General features: G+C 45.7%; 1 protein-coding gene across 2 annotated transcripts; it reads right to left on the bottom strand.

Moving 5' to 3' along the window:
• Positions 1 to 953: 953 nt before the first annotated feature.
• srebf2 (sterol regulatory element binding transcription factor 2) lies at positions 954 to 18,052 on the bottom strand. Of its 2 annotated transcripts, none has more exons than XM_080511522.1 (20): positions 17,764 to 18,052; positions 12,083 to 12,513; positions 11,487 to 11,676; positions 11,239 to 11,393; positions 10,899 to 11,051; positions 10,497 to 10,778; positions 9,472 to 9,586; positions 9,234 to 9,385; positions 8,334 to 8,538; positions 8,064 to 8,239; positions 7,075 to 7,324; positions 6,813 to 6,982; positions 6,548 to 6,716; positions 5,985 to 6,102; positions 5,729 to 5,838; positions 5,042 to 5,174; positions 4,676 to 4,847; positions 4,158 to 4,334; positions 3,382 to 3,493; positions 954 to 2,985 (listed from the first exon to the last, which is right to left on the bottom strand). In XM_080511522.1, exons 1-20 carry the CDS (start codon positions 17,852 to 17,854, stop codon positions 2,768 to 2,770), a joined length of 3,579 nt encoding a protein of 1,192 aa, XP_080367648.1. In that variant the 5' UTR covers positions 17,855 to 18,052; the 3' UTR covers positions 954 to 2,767. The 2 variants fall into 2 exon arrangements, with proteins under 2 accessions (XP_080367648.1, XP_080367649.1); XM_080511523.1 differs by having other exon boundaries at positions 954 to 2,982.
• Positions 18,053 to 18,701: the final 649 nt, after the last annotated feature.

Genomic DNA, 18,701 nt, shown 5'->3' with positions numbered 1-18,701 from the left:
GTACAAGTTGACCCCAGCTTCAGTATATTCGTTCTATTAGGGGAAATAAGCTTCTAAAGAAACCTTTTTTAACTTTACAATCTGTCCATAAAGTCTAATTTATCGGACTCTCCCAGTCAGTGGGAAAAATTAAAAGGTTAAGTTAATGTCAATTACTTACTTGCGTTCAATAACGACATTACGTTGAGAATGGTTGTAGTTATAGTCAGCAATATTTTAATAAGCTGGCCGGAGGCTAGGAAGTCTGCCTGATTGCATTTTCAAATAAAACTACATAAAAATGTATTTCACAAAAAAAGTGGAAATAGAAAGCTACAAATTTGGGTATCATAATTATTCTGTCTATTCTTTCAGAAAATTTGAGTAGTTGAGCATAATTGGCCATTTCTGTGACCAAGGTCTTCAGTTTTAATATGCATTTTATATGAACTACTACAAGACAAGCTCTTGAGGAAACAATCATAAAATTACATACAATTTTACAGCGGGTGAATAAAGTGTTCCCCAGGGTAGCCGTTACCTGCTTGGTACTCATTACATCTTGTTCGTGTCACATGATGTGAAGCAGTACATGCATAAAAATTCATCTTCTATCCTGCTTTAGCCACCGCAGCGATCCTGGACAATAGATAGGATAGTACCAGGTGGAAAATATCACCGTATATTCTCAGAAACGCTTCACGAAGAGTTGGGAGTTTTTACTGACTACTAATTCCAACCACGTTTTTCCACTTGGTGATTTCCATGACTATGTCTTGTTTGTGACCACACAGAGCGTTCAAAAAGAACACACCCCCAGTTTAAATGTTCTCACCTGGTTAACAGCCATAAAAAAACAAAACAAGAAACAAACCCAACACACATTTAAAGCGTTGTGGCAGTTTTTCACAGTTTCAAGTGTCTCTACACACGAGTGTGTTCGATTCACACCTCAAAGACCACAAACACCAACATTTGTCATGTGTTCTTTTATTAGAAAATGTCAAAATGAACACAGAAATTCAGACGAGAAAACAGCGTGAATGTGAAAAATAAAACAAAACCGAAGTAACATAATTACCGTGACAGCAAAATTCCACGCCTGCCAATTTGAGTACTTGTCGAAGCATTTATTTTCAGTACACCTCAGGTTACAGTTTGGGTTGACCTGGAAGACAGAGTCCTGGAACATTCTAACAGTTTACTTCCATGTTTGTGATTTAAGCTCCTGAAAGACAAGTCATTACCCTGTGTGCCAAAATTGAGCCAAAAGTTTAAATGGGGGACTGGTGTCTTTTATTAAAATATAAAACATCCTGCAGGAGATTCTCGCTCTCTGACCTTCGACTGCTTTAATAAACCAAGGACAATGACTGAGTTGTAAAGCTGCCGCTTCCTTTCCAAAGCACATTAACATTACACAATCTTTAAATAAGACAGAGTCCGTAAACTGGAAGGACAGAAGTGCTGCGCGTGTGAGTAAAGACAAAAGAAACAAATAAAAAGCTAACGGGACAACAAAACACAAACTCCTCCAACTTTGCAACACGGTAAAATATTATCTTTTTACATAAACATCAAGGCCATTTCGCTTAAAAGATTTACACCACGGGGTCGACAGCAAATCTAAGACACATCCTTCCTTACTTCAATCACCGTGTTCGGACCGGCCTTAAAACACCTCACAGCGACACGCCACCCAAAAACATTTTGACTTTCACACGCCGGCAGCCTGCAGACGTGGATTATTCTGCGCCGTGTTCTCAGTTTTTGGTGGAGCTCAACTTAAAGGTCGACCTCGCTCTCCTGGTCCGAGCATCACGTGTGTCTTTTCTCAAGTAGGAGTTTTAAAAAAAAACAACAAATAAAACCCAACTCCTGTTTAACCTACATCTGCATATTTACAATCTATTTACAATCACATTGTGAGTTTAAAAGCAATTAATTTAAAGATTTCTGCCTCTGTGCAGAAAGGCTTTTATTTTCTAAATAATAGGCCAATGGCTGCTTCTTTAAAATATTCCCAGAGTCCAAACATTTCCCCCTGTGTGTTTGACAGTGAAGGGTCAACGAGCAGCAGGAGGAACAGCGAGTCAATTTTCGAAAGTCAGATTTCACTGGAATGACGAATCACTTAAAATAGTCACTTTTTTTTCCCAAAACCAGGTGACGTGAAGTTGGAAGCTTTGCGCTTCACTCCACAGTACAATGCTGGCATTGTACAGTGTTTGAGGTAGATAAGAGGAGACATTACTCAGCACTGTACGGTTAAAAGCAAGCTTTTCTAAAGAGCCATGCTCAGACTTCAGCCGTCGGGACTCTTAAACCGCGTGAAGCCCTTTAATTGAGGTTAAACTGAGCCGTTACACCGTTGCCGTATATCGCTCGCATTGCCGCGTGCCAAAAATGATCCTATAGGTCGGTATTCTACAAAGAACCAACGCGATGCTTTCCCATTAGAAAATGGTCCCTTTTTTTCCTCCGGGGCCTCATAAACCTGGTTTTCCTTGTTGCGTCGGTGCAGCCGGTGGAGTACCGCTGCCGACAAGGGGGTGGCGTGATTGTGTTGCAATAGAACTGAGCATCAAGTGAGGAAACGGGGCTGACAGATGGAGCTGCGATAGTAAACATCAGCAGTAAAAAGGTGAATATTTAAGATTTGTTTTCCCCTCGATCTACTTGAATAGTTTGATTTAATTACAGAAGTACGTGTGGTTGAACGGATGAGTCGCCTGGTGAACGTCGCCCCGCGTGCATGCAGGCGGCAGAGGACGGCGGTTTCGTGAGATCAGGAGGCCGCGATGGTGGTGCCCCCGCTGAGGCGCAGCAGGATCTGCTGGCAGTCCTGCAGGGACCGGCGGTCTCCCACCCGCTCCAGGGTGCGCTTGGCCTCGGCCAGCAGGCGGGCCCGGTGGCCCGGTGGGGTGAGGAGGGGCATGGGCAGGTGGCGGCAGGCCAGCAGGATGGCGTGCGCTCGCTCCCTTTCGCCGAGGACACACTCGCCTTCTAAGAGGGGCGGAGAGGACGAGAAAATCAACGTGTGCTGTGGAGGGCACGTCGCTGCACAGACTGACAGAAGAATCAGAACCGGTAAATACATTGATTTTAAAAAAATTGTTCTGATCACAAAACATCTTTCTGACGACTTCAATTTGTTTCAAATGTGTATTTTAATTCTGTGGCATGGCCTTGTTCCTCCGAGTAGCGTGAGAAGAACAATCTAAAGCAGCAGAGGACAGACCGCAAAGTTTATTCTTCATTTCGATTACTGCAAAATCCACCGAACAGGAGGAAAACAATAACTCGTCTATCCCAATCAGTGGAGTGTAAAGGCCCCCGACCCGCCGCTGGTGAGAACAACATCCAACCACCGAACAGTGTTGGGTTCAACGCCGTGCTTACCGGCCGTGCAGGAGTTGGGAGTCCTGCGTCGGAGGTTGTGCTCCAGCAGCTGGTGCGTCCTGGTGGGACTGGCTCCGGCCATCAGCCTCACCGTCGTCTCATGAAGGAACACCTGCATGAGACAAAAAACAAAAACAAAAAGACACGCGGACATTAATTCCAGATACAATTATGACCAATGGTGATACAATTCTTGGTCAAATTGTGCCGTTTGAGTGGAGTTGGCATGTGCAGTGGTTTATTTTATGTCCTCGTGTGTGTGTGTGTGTGTGTGTGTGAATGTCTCTGTGATCGACGAACCCGTTCAGGTCATAACCTGCCCTTTGTCCCGTGTTTGCTGGAATCGACCCCACAACCTTTGTGCAGGTACAGAAGATAGACGATGTGACCGGAGCCTCTCGGGTACAAAGTCCCAGTTCAACATGATCTCCGCTGCTCTTCACGCTTCCCCTCACATGATTTCAATGTATACGTATCACTGCGTGCGCAGTTGTAGTGTTGAGAATCTTCGGTTAGATACTTTCAGCGGTTTCCATATTAGACGATAATAAACCGCAGTAGAAAAAGGAATGTGGCTCTGCCAGTTTGACGAAAATCAGCAGTGAACAGAACGAATGGTGTTGAATGTTCAAAAAGCCGCCGCTGCAGCCGAGAGCGAGGCCATTTCTGATTTTGGGAAGAGCTCGTTTCAGTTTTCAATGTGTATTTGGACAGAACATGCCTCCGTGTGCCCTGAAACTTATTCCCCGTGTGATTCCACCTCCTCGTCGACGTACCTTGTGTTGCGCCTGTCTGTAGCACTGTGTGAGTTTTCTGAGCGCGCTGAGGTCTCTTTGGAAGCCGGCTAGCTGGGACCCGGGAGCGGGGCCCGGCTCCCCGTTGCTGCTGCCTCCACGCTGCCACAAACTGGTCCTCAGGGTCAACAGAAGATCGCAGACCAGGAGTTCAACCCCCTTTTTGGAAGATGAGAAAACAACCGATGAGTAAAATCCGCACGGCAAGTCGTATATGAACATGTGCGCCACATATGCAACACTGCGTGCACATGTGGATAGCGGGTGCGTGCAGATCAGGGAGGCCTCTGTACTGCACTGCAGACACATTGCACTGGGCTGCAAGATCATGCAATGCAACTACAATGCACCACAGCCACCTCCTGCCACCCACACACACACACACACACACACAGCCCCACGTCAACCTGACGGGCTGTGGAAACACCGACGAGGGTCAGGTGTTGAGGAGGAGAGCGCTCCGGGCAGGAAGGATTCTTCACGGCTGCTTCGTATCCTACCTTGTTGAGCAAATTGCCAGACTGAGTCAGAGGCACCGAGATGCTCGGGCGCAGGCAGCTGCTGGCTCTGTCACAGTGGGACAGGCAGGCTATCATCCCTTCCCCCTTTAGAGGCGACAGGCTCATCTGAACCGCCTTGCAGAGAAGGTGCACGGCCTTGGGCAGAGGGTGGCTGCAACACAGAGGGGAGAGAGTCAACCTCACCACTGGGACATGTGGTGATGTCGTCCGAGCTGCTCCGCAGTTCAAATTGGAACAGAAAATGTGGTTTTCTCATCGGACAGAATAAATGGGATAATCTCGAGAAGCGATAAGACAAATTCATCGTCATGGCGAGACACCAACATGACGCCTGGCTTCACTTACTCCAGGATGTGCAACGCTCTCGGCATTCGCTCCGCTTCCGCCAAAAGTGACTTGACTGCGACGTCGTCGCCCTGCAGCCAGTGAACGGCCGCCTTCAGAACAACAGCCCACCAACGACTCACCGGGTCTCCCACTGGAAGAAGAGAGAGGTTCATGTGGAAAACCGCCTCCAAGGTGTCGGGTCTTGTGTCCATGTGTCAGCGCTGTGATGCAACCTGTCCCAGGTGATAGAGCTTGAAGATGGACGGATGCATAAAACTGTAACCGACAGCACGGGCGGCCATGCGGCGCCTGGTGATTCGGTTTCTCCCTCAGCTTTTTCTGCCGAACCAGAACTGTGGATGTGATCCTCCGCGATGCCGTGTCTTACGGCTCGGAGCTGGACTGATTAAGACTGGAGCTAATTAATACGGCTTGCGCAGATAGTCACTGTTCATTTCTCCTGGGAGATATTTATTACTTCTAATCAATGACTGGGAGTGTTATCAGTGATAAACCAGGAAGGAGTTAATCCCAGCAGCTAAATTGACTCTCAGTGTGCAACTGCAGCAAAGAAAATCCATTCAAGTTGCAAGTAACAATTAAGATGGCTATCTTGGTCATCGCCGCTGGAGGAGAAGTTTTGATCGGGATTCATGCTTCTCTGAGAAGCTGGCAGGCTCGTCGCTTTAATAATGCTCGTCGTACCTGGCGTGGTGGTGTGATTGGGAGGAGTCGAGAAAGGAGGAGGAGGGGAAGGAGAGTCCTCCGTGCAGCTGTTCAGCAACTGGAGGAACTCCAGCGCACTGGAAAACTCCCTGATGGGGCAGAATAGAGAGGCTTATAAATGCAGCCGGAATCAGTCATTCACATCCATCCGTCATAAAAACACACTGGCTGCGGATGCTGAAGAGCTTCGAGTGCTCGCCGCTGGAGGACAAGTTGCTTTGCCTGCCTGCCTTACCCGGATCCGTTCTTGCGTTTGCCTGCTTCTGGGTCACTCTGCGGCTGGATGAGGGTGTGAATGGCTCTCTCCAGAAGCTTCCTGCAGAAGCAGCGGTGCAGCTGGGCAATGGGGTCGGCTGGAGGAGGATCAAAGCAAAAAACACACACACACACACAACAATTACATAATCACCCTTTACCACAGAGGCAAACGGTATTTTAATCATGGCTGCTTGTTTTAGAATACCAACAATGCAGAGAGGCTGAAAGGACCAAGGCAGAATTGTGTAATAGTCATCTATTCATCCCCCGTCACAAAGAGAAGAGGCGATCGGGGCTTCGGTTAAGTTTTCAACGTGAATACGGAGAAGTATATTATCAGTGTTTCATACAAGAATTGACAACACACCATTAAGAATTAATCCGAGGAAGAAAAATAGTTAGAGGATGATCTGCCCTCTGTTCTGCTAATTGATTGATGAGTTGCGCAGCATCAGAAAAAGACAAAGAAGAAATCCTCAACCGACAAAACATTTCTCTCACATGATATTTATGTTCTTTGTAAGATGATTCACAACATACTTGGGTCTCTCTGGGAGGTGTACACGCCATCGCTGCTCTCCGACTTTACCGACCAATCGCAGCTCAGGAAGAACTGCCTGCCCAGGGGAGTGAAGAGCCAGCGCAGACAGTCCGGGATTTGCTTGGTCTCTTGGTTGGCGACACTCTCTGCACAGCCCAGCAGGTAACCCTGGACGACAGACGGGGGACAGAAGATCACCATGCTGATGGGGAATTGATCATAATAGTTTGACGGCAGCGGAGGCGGACCAGCTGAGACACATACAGGCAGACAGGAGAGGTGGTGGCCCAGCGCCATGCGGAGGGCCGTCGCCGTGGTGACGTACATCTGGGCGAGTTGAGCGGGGGCCATCTTGCCCTGGGCGCTCTCGCTGAGGTTGACGGCACTCAGAGACAGGGACAGAGCCCACAGGCTGCTTCGCTGAGGCAGCTTTCCTGCAGAGGCGGAGAGAGCCGACATCTTGTCTCAACGTTCGCTACAAAATCGACACGCCGCTATTCGTGCATCGACGCCGTTGACCTTCTACCTGTGAGCTGCAGCTGGCCGAGCTTGTGGTAAACCAGAGCTGCGTCCCTCGCACACGTCCTCGCCTCCTCGCTCTTGTGCTTCCCTCCAACCTGGTGAACGAGCCAGCCCAGAGGAGTCGGACGATGCAAGCTGTAGCGAATCAGATTCCAGGAGAGCGAGAAGACCAGGTCCAGACCGGTTGAGGGGAGCGCTCGAGTCAGTACAGACAGGCACGTTTCCAAACTGGCCATGGCCGCTGTGTAATCCCCCTGCAGGAGAAACGGCACCATATTTATCACTCAGAGTACACAGGAGAAGAGAGACAGCGGGGTTACACAGTAACTAAGACGTGACGACAGTTTGAGCAAATTCTATAAATAAATCCGCACAGCAAACGAGGAAAAATAAACCAAGACATCAAAGTTATGCCAATCAGAGCAAAATGTTTGTGCTCTTCAATCTGAGAATATAAAGCAACTTCAACTTAATCTTTTGCTAAAACAGCACAGAAGTGCAACTCAAAAAGAAAATAGAACTTGCGACACACACAAACTCATTTAAGTTACATTTATGCGACTCATTTAAGAATGAAAAATGGCATTTAAAGAAAATATAAACACAATTTACCATGTAAGATACTTTAAACAATTCACATTTGTAGACACTTAAATTTCACAATTGACTATTGAGCATTTATAATTCATATCTTTATGCAGATAGACATCAAAGGGAAATATGAAGCACCACAATATTTAGCTGTCATATAACAAGACACTGAGCAGTAAGATCGTAATGAGTCAAGGAGTTAAATTCTGGGGCTCTGATTGGTGCCTCACATTCCTGTATAATCACATTAATCCACAGTAATGTGGATCTATTATTGTCTGGTGTGATTCCATCTTTTAGGATTCATGGAAAAACGTCAAGCCGAGGACCCAAACTCCTTTCTTGCGTTGCTCATCGCGTCTCACGTATGGAGTCACGACGCTCCTCCTGACGTGTACTGACCCTTTTCAGATGCAGGTCGGCTTGCTTGCGGTGCCTCCAGAAGGACACGGACTTTGGCGAGTGCAGCGGCGTGACGGGCTCCCACAGGTACAGAACCCGCACGCAGCCCCACACTGCGCCCACGCCGCTCAGCACCCACACCATCACCCACGGCAACAGACACCGCAGCCATGACGCTGGAGGAGAAGAGAGAGACGAGACGTGAGGTTCGACGCCGCATTGTTGAAACAGTCCCGAGCGTCGATCGAGGGCCTTTTCCACGCCGCTCACCAAAGTCCTGCGTGTGACTCGGGAACCAGACGAGCGATCTGGAGGGGCCGTGGCCCCCAGACAAGGTGGGGCCCCCAGACGGCTCAGAACCCAGTAACGAGGGCAGAGGGTTCAGAGACAAGCAGAAGAAGGTCAATGCGCAGAGGAGCAGCCGAGAACGATCCATCACTCCGACCGAGGAGGGAGAGTCCGGCTCGCTCTTCACCTGAGGAAGAAAATGTGTTCACAACAAGGAACATCACTCCCAGTTTACACTTAATCGTTAATAGTACTGAGCCTAAATCATTAAGCCTATAACGGTATACTTAATCACCAAGTAGTGTTGCTAAAGGTCATAACTGTGAAGCAAACCACAGTTTTATTGGAAAAAAAAAACCAGATGAAGCCACCGATTAAGAAATATCAGCAGAGAGAATGCCGGCGTTTCAGTAACACATCTTCCCTTTATTGACACGTCTTCCTCCAGAACAACATTTTGAAATGTTAATTTAAATACGTTTTTACAAGCAGTCTTTAGTTCCTCCCTTTGGCCAAATGGATGCAGCTGTAGCAGCGTTTAGTCTGGCACAAGACGAGAAGAAATGAGGAGCAAAAAAAAGGCCTGCACCAATTAAATTAACTTCTTCTGCTTAACTACCAACCGCCTCAGGTGTGTGTGAAGCGCAGCGCCAAGATAAGCCTCTCTTACTCTAATGTGCACCAAAGAACTAAAAATAGGAAGTCTGTTAAAAGTGCCTCTGTCCTTCCTGTGACCTACATGAACACGCCGAGATAATCAGTTTGCTCAGAGTGAAAAAAAAAAAAAGAAGAAAAAAAACCAAACCCTCTTCCAGGTAGTTAGTGTTTGTTCACCTCTGCTGTGAAGCTGCATCATTAATGCAGTGTGTGTGTGTGTGTTACCTGATCGTGATCCATTAAGGGGCTGCCGGGCTCCGAGTCCACACAGTAAGGAGAGAACTGGTGAGGGGAACCGGAGCCCGAGTCCGAGGCGGGAGGGGACATCATCACCACCTCTTCTTTGAGCTCCACGTCTTCGGACAGGGTCACGGACTCTGAGATGTAGAGAGAGAAAAAAACCCTATTTTTTTTAGAAGTGCCTCGAACTAAAGTGGGACTTGAAACGATGTTGAAAACTTACTGTTCTTCTGGTTGGCCATTTTAAGAGCCAGGTTCTCCTGCCGCAGCTTGTGGTTGACCTGTTGCAGGTACTTTATGTAGTCGATGGCCTTCCGCAGCACCCCGGATTTATGCATCTGGCAAAAGAAAAAGACTCAAATTAGCATCTGAGGTCAGATTTGTACAAGGTCACAGTGTCGAGTGTTCACATCGTGATTGTTAAATCCATTCATAGATCACTTGAGAGAGGGGAGCGTGCTCCAGACAGGTGGAACAAAGGATTCCAGGTAAAGCAGCAATAAATCAGGTAATGAGGCTCATGTCAAATTACAAACTTGTGCTACATTTCTGCATTCATTGGTGTCATACATGATGACTACATTAAAACCTTTAAATGACGCAAAAACAAGCAGCTAATTTACGAATGACAAAAGGTTTTCTTGAGAAGAATCTCCCAACTTTGTTAATACAACTAATTACCTAGTTCGTAAATTGCAGGTACCAGTTTAAGTTTTTATTCAAAATAAACACTAAAATAACACAGGCTACCTAATAAGACTGAATGACAACATGAACAGGAAAATGCTCTTGACTATGGCAAGAAGTACCAGACATTTTTTCACCATTACCATAACAAGTGATTATATGAGTCATTTTCAGACAGTCGGTGTGACTATATTTACTCCCACATGTTATTTGGGTGGATGCCGACAATTACTGGTTAAAAAGAACAAACAAGCAGAACAGAAATTTTTGCATGAAATCTTAAGACATTTCATGATAAAATTGTCAAAGAAAGAAAAAAAGGGCCTTAACATGCTGAAATAAAAGGTTGGATGTCGATTAACGCTTAATATATTCCATTTGCTCAACATCAACTTGAGAAATAAGGTTTAACATTGTATTGGCCAGCTTCTGTTTATAAGTTAAATCAGCTTGAAACGCTGTATAAAACAACAATAGTACTGATTTTAGCAAGCTAGTAGAATTCTATTTGGAGAGGGAAAACGCCTCAGCGGGTGACAGGTCGGTGTTGAGACCACTCACCTTTGCGTCGTTGCCCATGACGAGGTCTCTGAGCTCCACGATCTTGTCGTTGATGGAGGACCGGTACCTCTTCTCGATGATGTTGTGGGTCGTCCTCCTCTCGCCCTCCTTCACCACCCCCCCTGGCCCGACCACTCCCGCCATCAGCTGACCCTGGTCCATGCTGTGCCGGACTGCGTTCACGCTGTGCGGGGAGCCTGGCTGCAGCTGCTTGATGGGAAGCTTGTCTCCTCCTCCCATCATGACCGGGACGGTGGTCAGGATGTTGCTGCTCATCAGCGTCTGGTGACCAAAAAAAAAACAAAACAAACCTAAATCAATCACAGATCGGAGTAAGAGGCGCCGTTCCTGGGACCAAATTCAAACCCACGAGTGCGATTTGAACGGATCCACACTGCATACCGGGACTTGGAGGGCCGTGTTCTGGATGGGTGTGGTGAGCGTGGTGATGCCTGTGGGGCTCTGCATAGTGGACAACACCTGGGTCCCGTCTGGCTTGAGGGTGGTTAGAACCAAAGAGTCCGTCTTAAGAATCTGAGGCTGCTGGACCAGAACCTGACAGAAAAACAAGCAATATATATATATATATATATTTTTAAACGATTAAAGCACCTTTTAAACAGCCTTAATATCACTTACGTTATACTTTAATTGTTTATTAGTATATCAGGTGATTATCTTAACTAATCTTTGTCTAATTTCCCTCACAGTGAGGTTATATAGTAACAGGACTTATGGGTACCTGCTGAACCTGCTGCTGCATGGTGTGCATCGTGGTGGGCGCTGTGGACAGAGTCTGGATGGTTTGACCTGACGGGGTCAGGACACGCTGGTGCTGAATGGTCACCGGCTGGAGCTGCGGCGAAGTCATGATGCTCTGCACCTGCGGCTGGAGGACTGCAGGAAGTGACCGACGAAAATCCATCAACGATCAACGTCCATATTCAGAATACAGGGCCACAAATCAAGAGGGCGACACCGAACCGCTACCTTGGAAGCCGGGAGTTGCAGTCTGGTGGCAGATGACCGGACTCTGCAGGAAGCGCGACTGTCCTCCGCTGGAGGTGATCATCACAGTCTGAGCCTGCGTCTGTATGGGGAGCGGCGTCTGGCTGTGGGTCTGCACCAGCGTGTGGACCGGGAAGCTCTGGGTCTGCATGGGAATCCCCTGGGTGTGCATCTTCATGCGAATGAAGCACAGGGTGTTCAGCCAACTTGTTCAGCAGTTACTTTCATTTACCTTTCCTTTGATGAACCGGTTCTGGTTAAGACGATACGTCACGCCTGTCAACCCGAGAAGGTTGATGTAGTTTTACCGAGACGTGGAGAAGGGTGAATGCAGAGTTGAACATTATGCTTTACAGTTCGTTGATGTACTGAAAAGCTTCTTGTGTCTGCAGAAGCTTGTTCAGTATGAAAAGCACAACAAACGGCTAATAAATAAAGGTCTCTGCAACTTTTCAACGGGCAGCAAGATTTACTCCGGTGACTCGTCACTACAGCGGTTCTACTCTGCTTTAAAGCACAAACGAAGCAGTACAGGTGGTAAAATGAGGAGAAACAGAGGTTCTGGCCTCGGCTGATACCTGGATGGTGGGCTGGGCCGTCTGTTGAGGCTGAATGGACTGGACCACCTGGGGGCGTGGCTGAAGCAGTGGGGGGCTGCGGGTCACCTGCTGCACCGTGGAGGGCGGGGTGACGGCGGCGGCGGCGATGGGGGAAGGAGTCTGGGCAGGAGTCAGAGGAGGCGTGAGGGGCAGAGACTGAGGGGACAGCGTCTGGGAGGAGGCCAGGCCCACACTGGAGCTCTGGTAGCAGACGACGGCTGCCGTCTGCAGGGTCTGCGGGGTCTGAGGGGTCTGGGGGGTCTGAGGGGTCTGGGGGGTCTGGGGGGTCTGGATGGCTGGCTGGGGTGTGGGCCGGGCGCCGCCGCTCTGCATGGAGCCTGCTTGGTTCATCTGGTCCTCAAACAAGTCGGGGAAGTCCCCCACCTGGTTGCTGACAAACTGCAGCATCTCTGAGGAAATGAAGAAACAAAATTCTATTTAACTTGATCATTTGAGTTTTAATCACACGAGGCAGATTATTGCATTCCCTCACATTTGGAAAAGTTAAAAAGGAAGAGTCACATAACGATGTTGCCTCACTGCGAGAACATTGCTGGTTTAATTCAGTGCTTCCCATTTGGAGCTGGCACGTTCTACCATGTTTTGTTTCCCCCAAAGGGCGAAAACGTGCGTGTGAGGTTAGTTTAACCTAAAATGTTCTGTGGTTGTCAATATTTACATTTACCTTAACAACGCAGTAAATGCTTTCAGAAATAAACCTACAATTCAAGACCACCATCATTATTCTTCCTTTAAAATCAACAGTTAATCCTTATCTTCAAAGTGACTTGTTGTTTCCACCCTCAGCATGTGTGACATTGGCCGTCAATGCCACCGAGTCGAGGCTGCGGCCTTGAACTTTATTCTACTCACAACACAATGAGAGCGGACAATTCTTTGGAGGCCGTACTGTACCTTTATTGCACAAGCAAAGCTATCTTAATAGGACCAGACCACATTTATTTCTAATCAAACATTTTATAGCCAATGTTCTGGTGCACTAAACTGTCATTTTCAGTAGGTTTTCCTTGGGAAAACATGCAATTCTGGTTTTCTGATGTGCACCGCTTGAGATAATCAGGGGGAACAAAAACATTGTTTTATTTCTGTTTTCTACATTTATGTATGTAAATAGACTTCCACTCATTCTTCTTAACTAATTTTGCCAGTTTGTAATGATCCAAAATTACCTATATTTCTTGGTATTGTAGGATTTTGATCCTGACGCACAAGAACAATTGAAATACAAAGACATTTTATGTAATTAAATTAAAATCATTTGTCTTTTTTTTTTTTTTTAAGCGTTTGAACAGCTGCATCATGTAAAATCACTCAAAAGTCAAACTTCTCAAAATAAATTAGAAAGTTTGAAGCATTGTGATAAAAATGGTCTCCAGTTGATTTTTATCTTCTAATATTTGAGCCATGCAGTCTTAAATGCATCAGTTTATGTAGAATGAATCTAAATCAATAAAAAGAAAGACATGCAAGTTTTACCGTCTCCAAACACATTTTTTTTCCACAAACCAATCATTTCGCTTCACACGAAAGAGAAAAATCCAACTTTACCCAGGTTTGATAGAGAGACGTGTTGTAATTACTAAACCATTTCGATTAATTGGTCGCCATAATCTTAATTAACAATTTGTTCTCAAGGTGGCTGTTTACAATTTGTCTTTTTGGTCGTGAGGACAAAGAAAATTTTTCCACAGTGATCAAAGTTGCCGATCCCCGTTTCCGGTAGAAGTCCCTCCTGACAGAGTCCAAGTCGTTGCAGCATCACTGATAGATGAATGTGTGTCACAGATAGCGTGACGGCTGCAGCCACCAAGGTCAGAGAAGTGACCATGAGCGCAGCGGGAAGCCTTGAACTTTGTACCACTGACAGAACATCAACAGCAGACAAGCCGACTGTACTCTTGTTATGCCGGTGAGAATGACCTTAAAGTAAATCCAACAAAACGATCCGAGAGAGAGAAAGAGAACAGAAAATAAACAGTGGAACCTGTGAGCAACATCTTCCGTACACATAACAACCTTACTTCAGTGGAAGCTAAATTCTTTTTTTACTGCCCAAACTGAAGCAATTACGTCCTTTACTGTCGTTTTGTGAGAGAAAACTCCACGTGATCCTGCTACGATGTGAAAAGGAGTGTAAAAAAAAATTGTCTTCTCAAACTCTCTGTAGAAATATGATCAATAATTTGTTTTCTTGCTGTTATTTTTCTCAATAAATGAGTGCTTCTCTCTGTATTTTAATACATGTGGCCATTTTTTTTATTGAACACAAGTCTGCTTCTATAAACTCCAGGCCACCACTACTTTAACTGTTATAATTGGCTTTATTACACCTAAATGGTCACATTTTTCCACGCTATTGGCCATTATTACATTATTGGTTGCATCTAGCGAGCGCCACAAAATTTGTGTTTCACCATTTTTTTTTTTTAATGTACCCATTAACTGAACTTGAAATTTAGAAAAAATTAATCATGATTTCCTGAAAAAGACTGAGAAAGTGAGGCAGAGCAACAACAGCTCATACAAAGTGTGTTTTAAAAAAAACAACTTGCTTTTTATCAAGAGATCATTCTTATTGTGCAAAACTCAAGTCAACTCATTTCTCAGCTTTCATCAGTCGTGCAAATTCTTCATGTGGCCCTTCGGGAAAATTAGTTTCCCAGCCCTGCTCAAAGTAGACAAAGCCTTACGCCCCCCCCGTCTTCCTTGGCGCCTCTTCCAAGAGCTACATGGGCCCCCGGTTGACAGGAACTACTGTAATAATTGAAGACAATGCGACAATGGCCTATACATTGCCCTAATGCAGTTAAGGAGGAAATTTGAAAACCTTCATCACCAAAACTACTAATTTGCCAACTCATAACCTGCACGCATCTTTAACACACACTAATTTACTCATGCGGCCAGGTGACTCCTAAAACTACATTCCGTCGTCCCACGGTGTTGACAGTTGACAGCGTTTTTTGCTTCAAAATATGTCTTGAAAAAAAGTGGACACAAGTTCAACACAATAGAAAGAAACATCATTCTTTCTCCTCAGAAGCGTTTTACCAGCCCGTCTTTTCAAACGTGCGCTTGATGCAGGCGGACGCGCCACATCGTGCACTTGTACACCTCCACGGGGGTGCAGACTGTCGGTGGAGGACAGGACAAAAGCAACCCGGAGCCCCTGATGCTTCGGACAAGCTGACATAAAGGATAAATCCATCAAAGTGCGTGTGGGTGGGGGGGGGCTGAGGGCAAAGAAAATAGGTTACATAACCCGAGCTGCAGTTGCTATGTGAATAATTGGGAGGGGAGGAATGTTCCAGATGAATGTAGGGTCAACTGCATGAAAGCTCTCAACACTTAAAAGCATTTGACGAGACTTATATGAAGAGGAAAAGGTCAATATCTGTGAGCCACTAAGAAAACTCCTGGTTTAAATATATCTATACCAAAAAAAGTCATAAATGGAAATAGGACGGCTAGAATTTCCGAAAAGAATAATCCAGCTGACATTAACCATCTCTCTTGCTGGGACAATGAAGACCGAAAGAGAAAAAAAAAAACTGAACCGTTGAACTGCAGCTCACTTCTGACCAAGTCAGCTCATTTGTCATTTTACTGTCACACCATCTGTACATTCCTCTTTTGACACAATGATTAAGTAAGATTATGCGAGTGTGGCTGCAGGGCTTCACGCTGTCTGCCCACCCTGGCAAATCGCCAGAAAGTTTAAAACGAGGTTTAGCACGACATGTCATTAAGACGGGTAGAGTTTCGGGATCGTTACGCAAGGACGCGCATCATTGTTTGTTCCAACGACTGGCTTGAGTTACCATGCAGGCGACTCCTGTAATCCCACTAACCCCCGCTGCCAAGAAAACGCCCTCTTTCATCCATGGCACCATGCAGACTTGCGTTCATTGGCCTATCAATCCGGTCTGGTGACTTAGCATTCAGTAAAATTCCATCCTGATGGAAATCTGGTGACGCTGCAGCAGCCAGGGTTACACCAAAATCCTCATCCTTTCACTGTGTGCCAAAGACTGAAACCTGTTTCAACAACAGGGATATGGGCTTGTGGGATACAGCGCATCCATTGGCTACCAGCCTGGATATGTGAAAGAAAAATCCTTCCTTCATGACATCCTCCATAATAATAATAATATCAATACTGATAATAGTGTCATACACTCAGCAAAGGACAAAGTGGACGCAGTGACGGCCAAGAAATGATTACCGAGTTCTCCAACTGGGCACACACACTCAAGACCCCAAAGCAGCACTATATGACCATTAAGATGCACAAAACAACACAAATGAAGCACACAATCCTTAGAAAAACACATTAAACAACCATAAAGAGAGCCCAAATGACCCCTCAGGTTGAATAACGACACAAAATAGATGTATAAAGAGACACAACAAACAGAAAGATAACCATAATACACACTAACAATGGGAAATCACTTCAGAGATAGAAAGAGAGGGAAAATGACCACACAAAATAAAAAGACCCCAGCATAGTTAGATAGAAATAAACTGCAATGACAAATTCAAACGTGGACCCCAGTATCAGGATATGTATACGGAAATACCTCAAAGATGCAAAAAAACCACATAAAAAATATACAAAACAGCTTCTATCTCACTTTCTGCACACAAGGGGCGTGAGCCAATCCTAACTGATGATGGGTGAAGGCTGGGTTCATCCTGGGAAAGGTGCCATCCCATCACAGGGCAGACAGAGACAGACAATGACACACACTCACTCCTACAAGCAATTTGGAGTTAACGGTTAACCTTAAAACACATCATATCTTTAAAGGATTGTGAGATTAAACACAAAAAACTGATCGAACGTGCAAACTCTGGACTCGAAGAGAGAAAGAAAGGCTAAAAATACCACAAACAACAAAAGGCAACCTCGGAGACATAGACACCATATGAACATAACAACACATCCACACAACAATAAGACTGAAACAGCCACAAAAATATGGCTTTTCTTTTAATAACTCATCAGAAAACATCATACTTCATTGTATCTGAACCCAGGGAACATAATGTATGGTGATCTACCCTTGGTAATAACTGTGTGTGACTTGGCCACCCATCATGTTGGTAGGAAAGTCACACTGTTGTGTTTGTAGTCACTGAAAACAAGATTCCTGATGGATGACTCCTTCTTTGGAACATAACGTCATTCGGGAAAAATAACAGGAAGTAAGTAAATATAAAAGACCGTATAATATAATTCCACTGTGTACATAAATCATGATTAGAGAGAGCAATTATTGGACATTTCATCATAGACACTGTACCCGGTGTTTCAGATTAACTGGTTTCCCTATTGACTGGTAACCTGCTGCTGCCAGTGACAGTGGGTCTTACACTAAATCTCACAAAAGATACGGCATTTCTTTAAATGCCTTTAAACTACATTGGCCTGGACAGCTATGGCTTTCTGTCAGGTTCTAAAAGTGTCTCCCATGACGGAGTTAAAGGACGTCGGTCACCAGTTAACTGGGAACCCAGGTAATCCGAAACACCGTGCAGCATTCTGACAGACGAAGCTGAAAAGGACCAGCGCGTCGGAATTTTTTTAATAAAACATCTATAACTGTCAGCACTGCAGCTACATCTCCACTCACCGTCAATGTCTCCCAGGGTGAATTCATCCCCCAACTCCGCTAAAGAGGGGTCCATGGTGTCCATGCTGGAGATGAACTCTCCACTGTCCATCCCGTCCCTCCGCGGCTCTCCTCCCCGGCTTGTCAGGAGGATCAAACTCGGTGTTCTCGGGAGGGCTTCGTCAACACACTCAACGCAACTTCTTCTCTCTCAAAACGTTTCCATCTCCCCGTTCGAGCCTGAAATGACACAGTAGCCTCCTCTGAGGCGGACGTGTCCGTCGATTTTACTCATTCACACCGATTTGTGTTTGCTGCGACGCCATCTTGTTTTACGCTCATTACGTCATTCACAAACAGAGTCTGTGGCCGGAGGCGCGCTCTGATTGGCTGACAGGGAGCGGTTCTTGTCATGAGACCAGGCCGCGTCGTCCAATGAGGAGGCCGCATTCACCGTGGTCTGATAGTACGTCATACATCAGAAGCTCCCGTTTCATTTAAATAAACCGCGCCCCCTGAATTCATGAAAAGACGCTCATCGGACCATTAAAGCGCCAGGAAATTATAATAAACACAAGAAAACAAGTCCGCACTGCAGACATGTTTATTTAGAAAACACCAACTCACTCCATTATGCAACCCAGTTAAAGACACACGTTCATTTTTTTACTTAACCCTTTCACATTGTTCCTGTCAAAATCGACCCTTATGACAAGCAGTAAATATGCCTAAAATGTGAAACTTTTACCTGGAAATGTTACGACTTTTTTCCCAAGTACAAATTAATATACATTTGATTAGTGCTACAGATTTTTCTACACAGATCCAAAAGGGTTAGAAGCAATGGAAATCATTCTTTGGAGCTGAAATTTCACAATCTTTTGATTCTTCTGTGTAACTAATAAACTATCTTCTGTACTGATTTAATATTCATGGTATTCGCCAAAACAGATGCTTAA

Source organism: Blennius ocellaris, assembly GCF_963422515.1.
Source record: "Blennius ocellaris genome assembly, chromosome: 16".
Classification (NCBI taxonomy): Eukaryota; Metazoa; Chordata; class Actinopteri; order Blenniiformes; family Blenniidae; genus Blennius; species Blennius ocellaris.
Note: the sequence above shows the minus strand (reverse complement) of the source record. Positions and strands in the feature narration are given on the sequence as shown.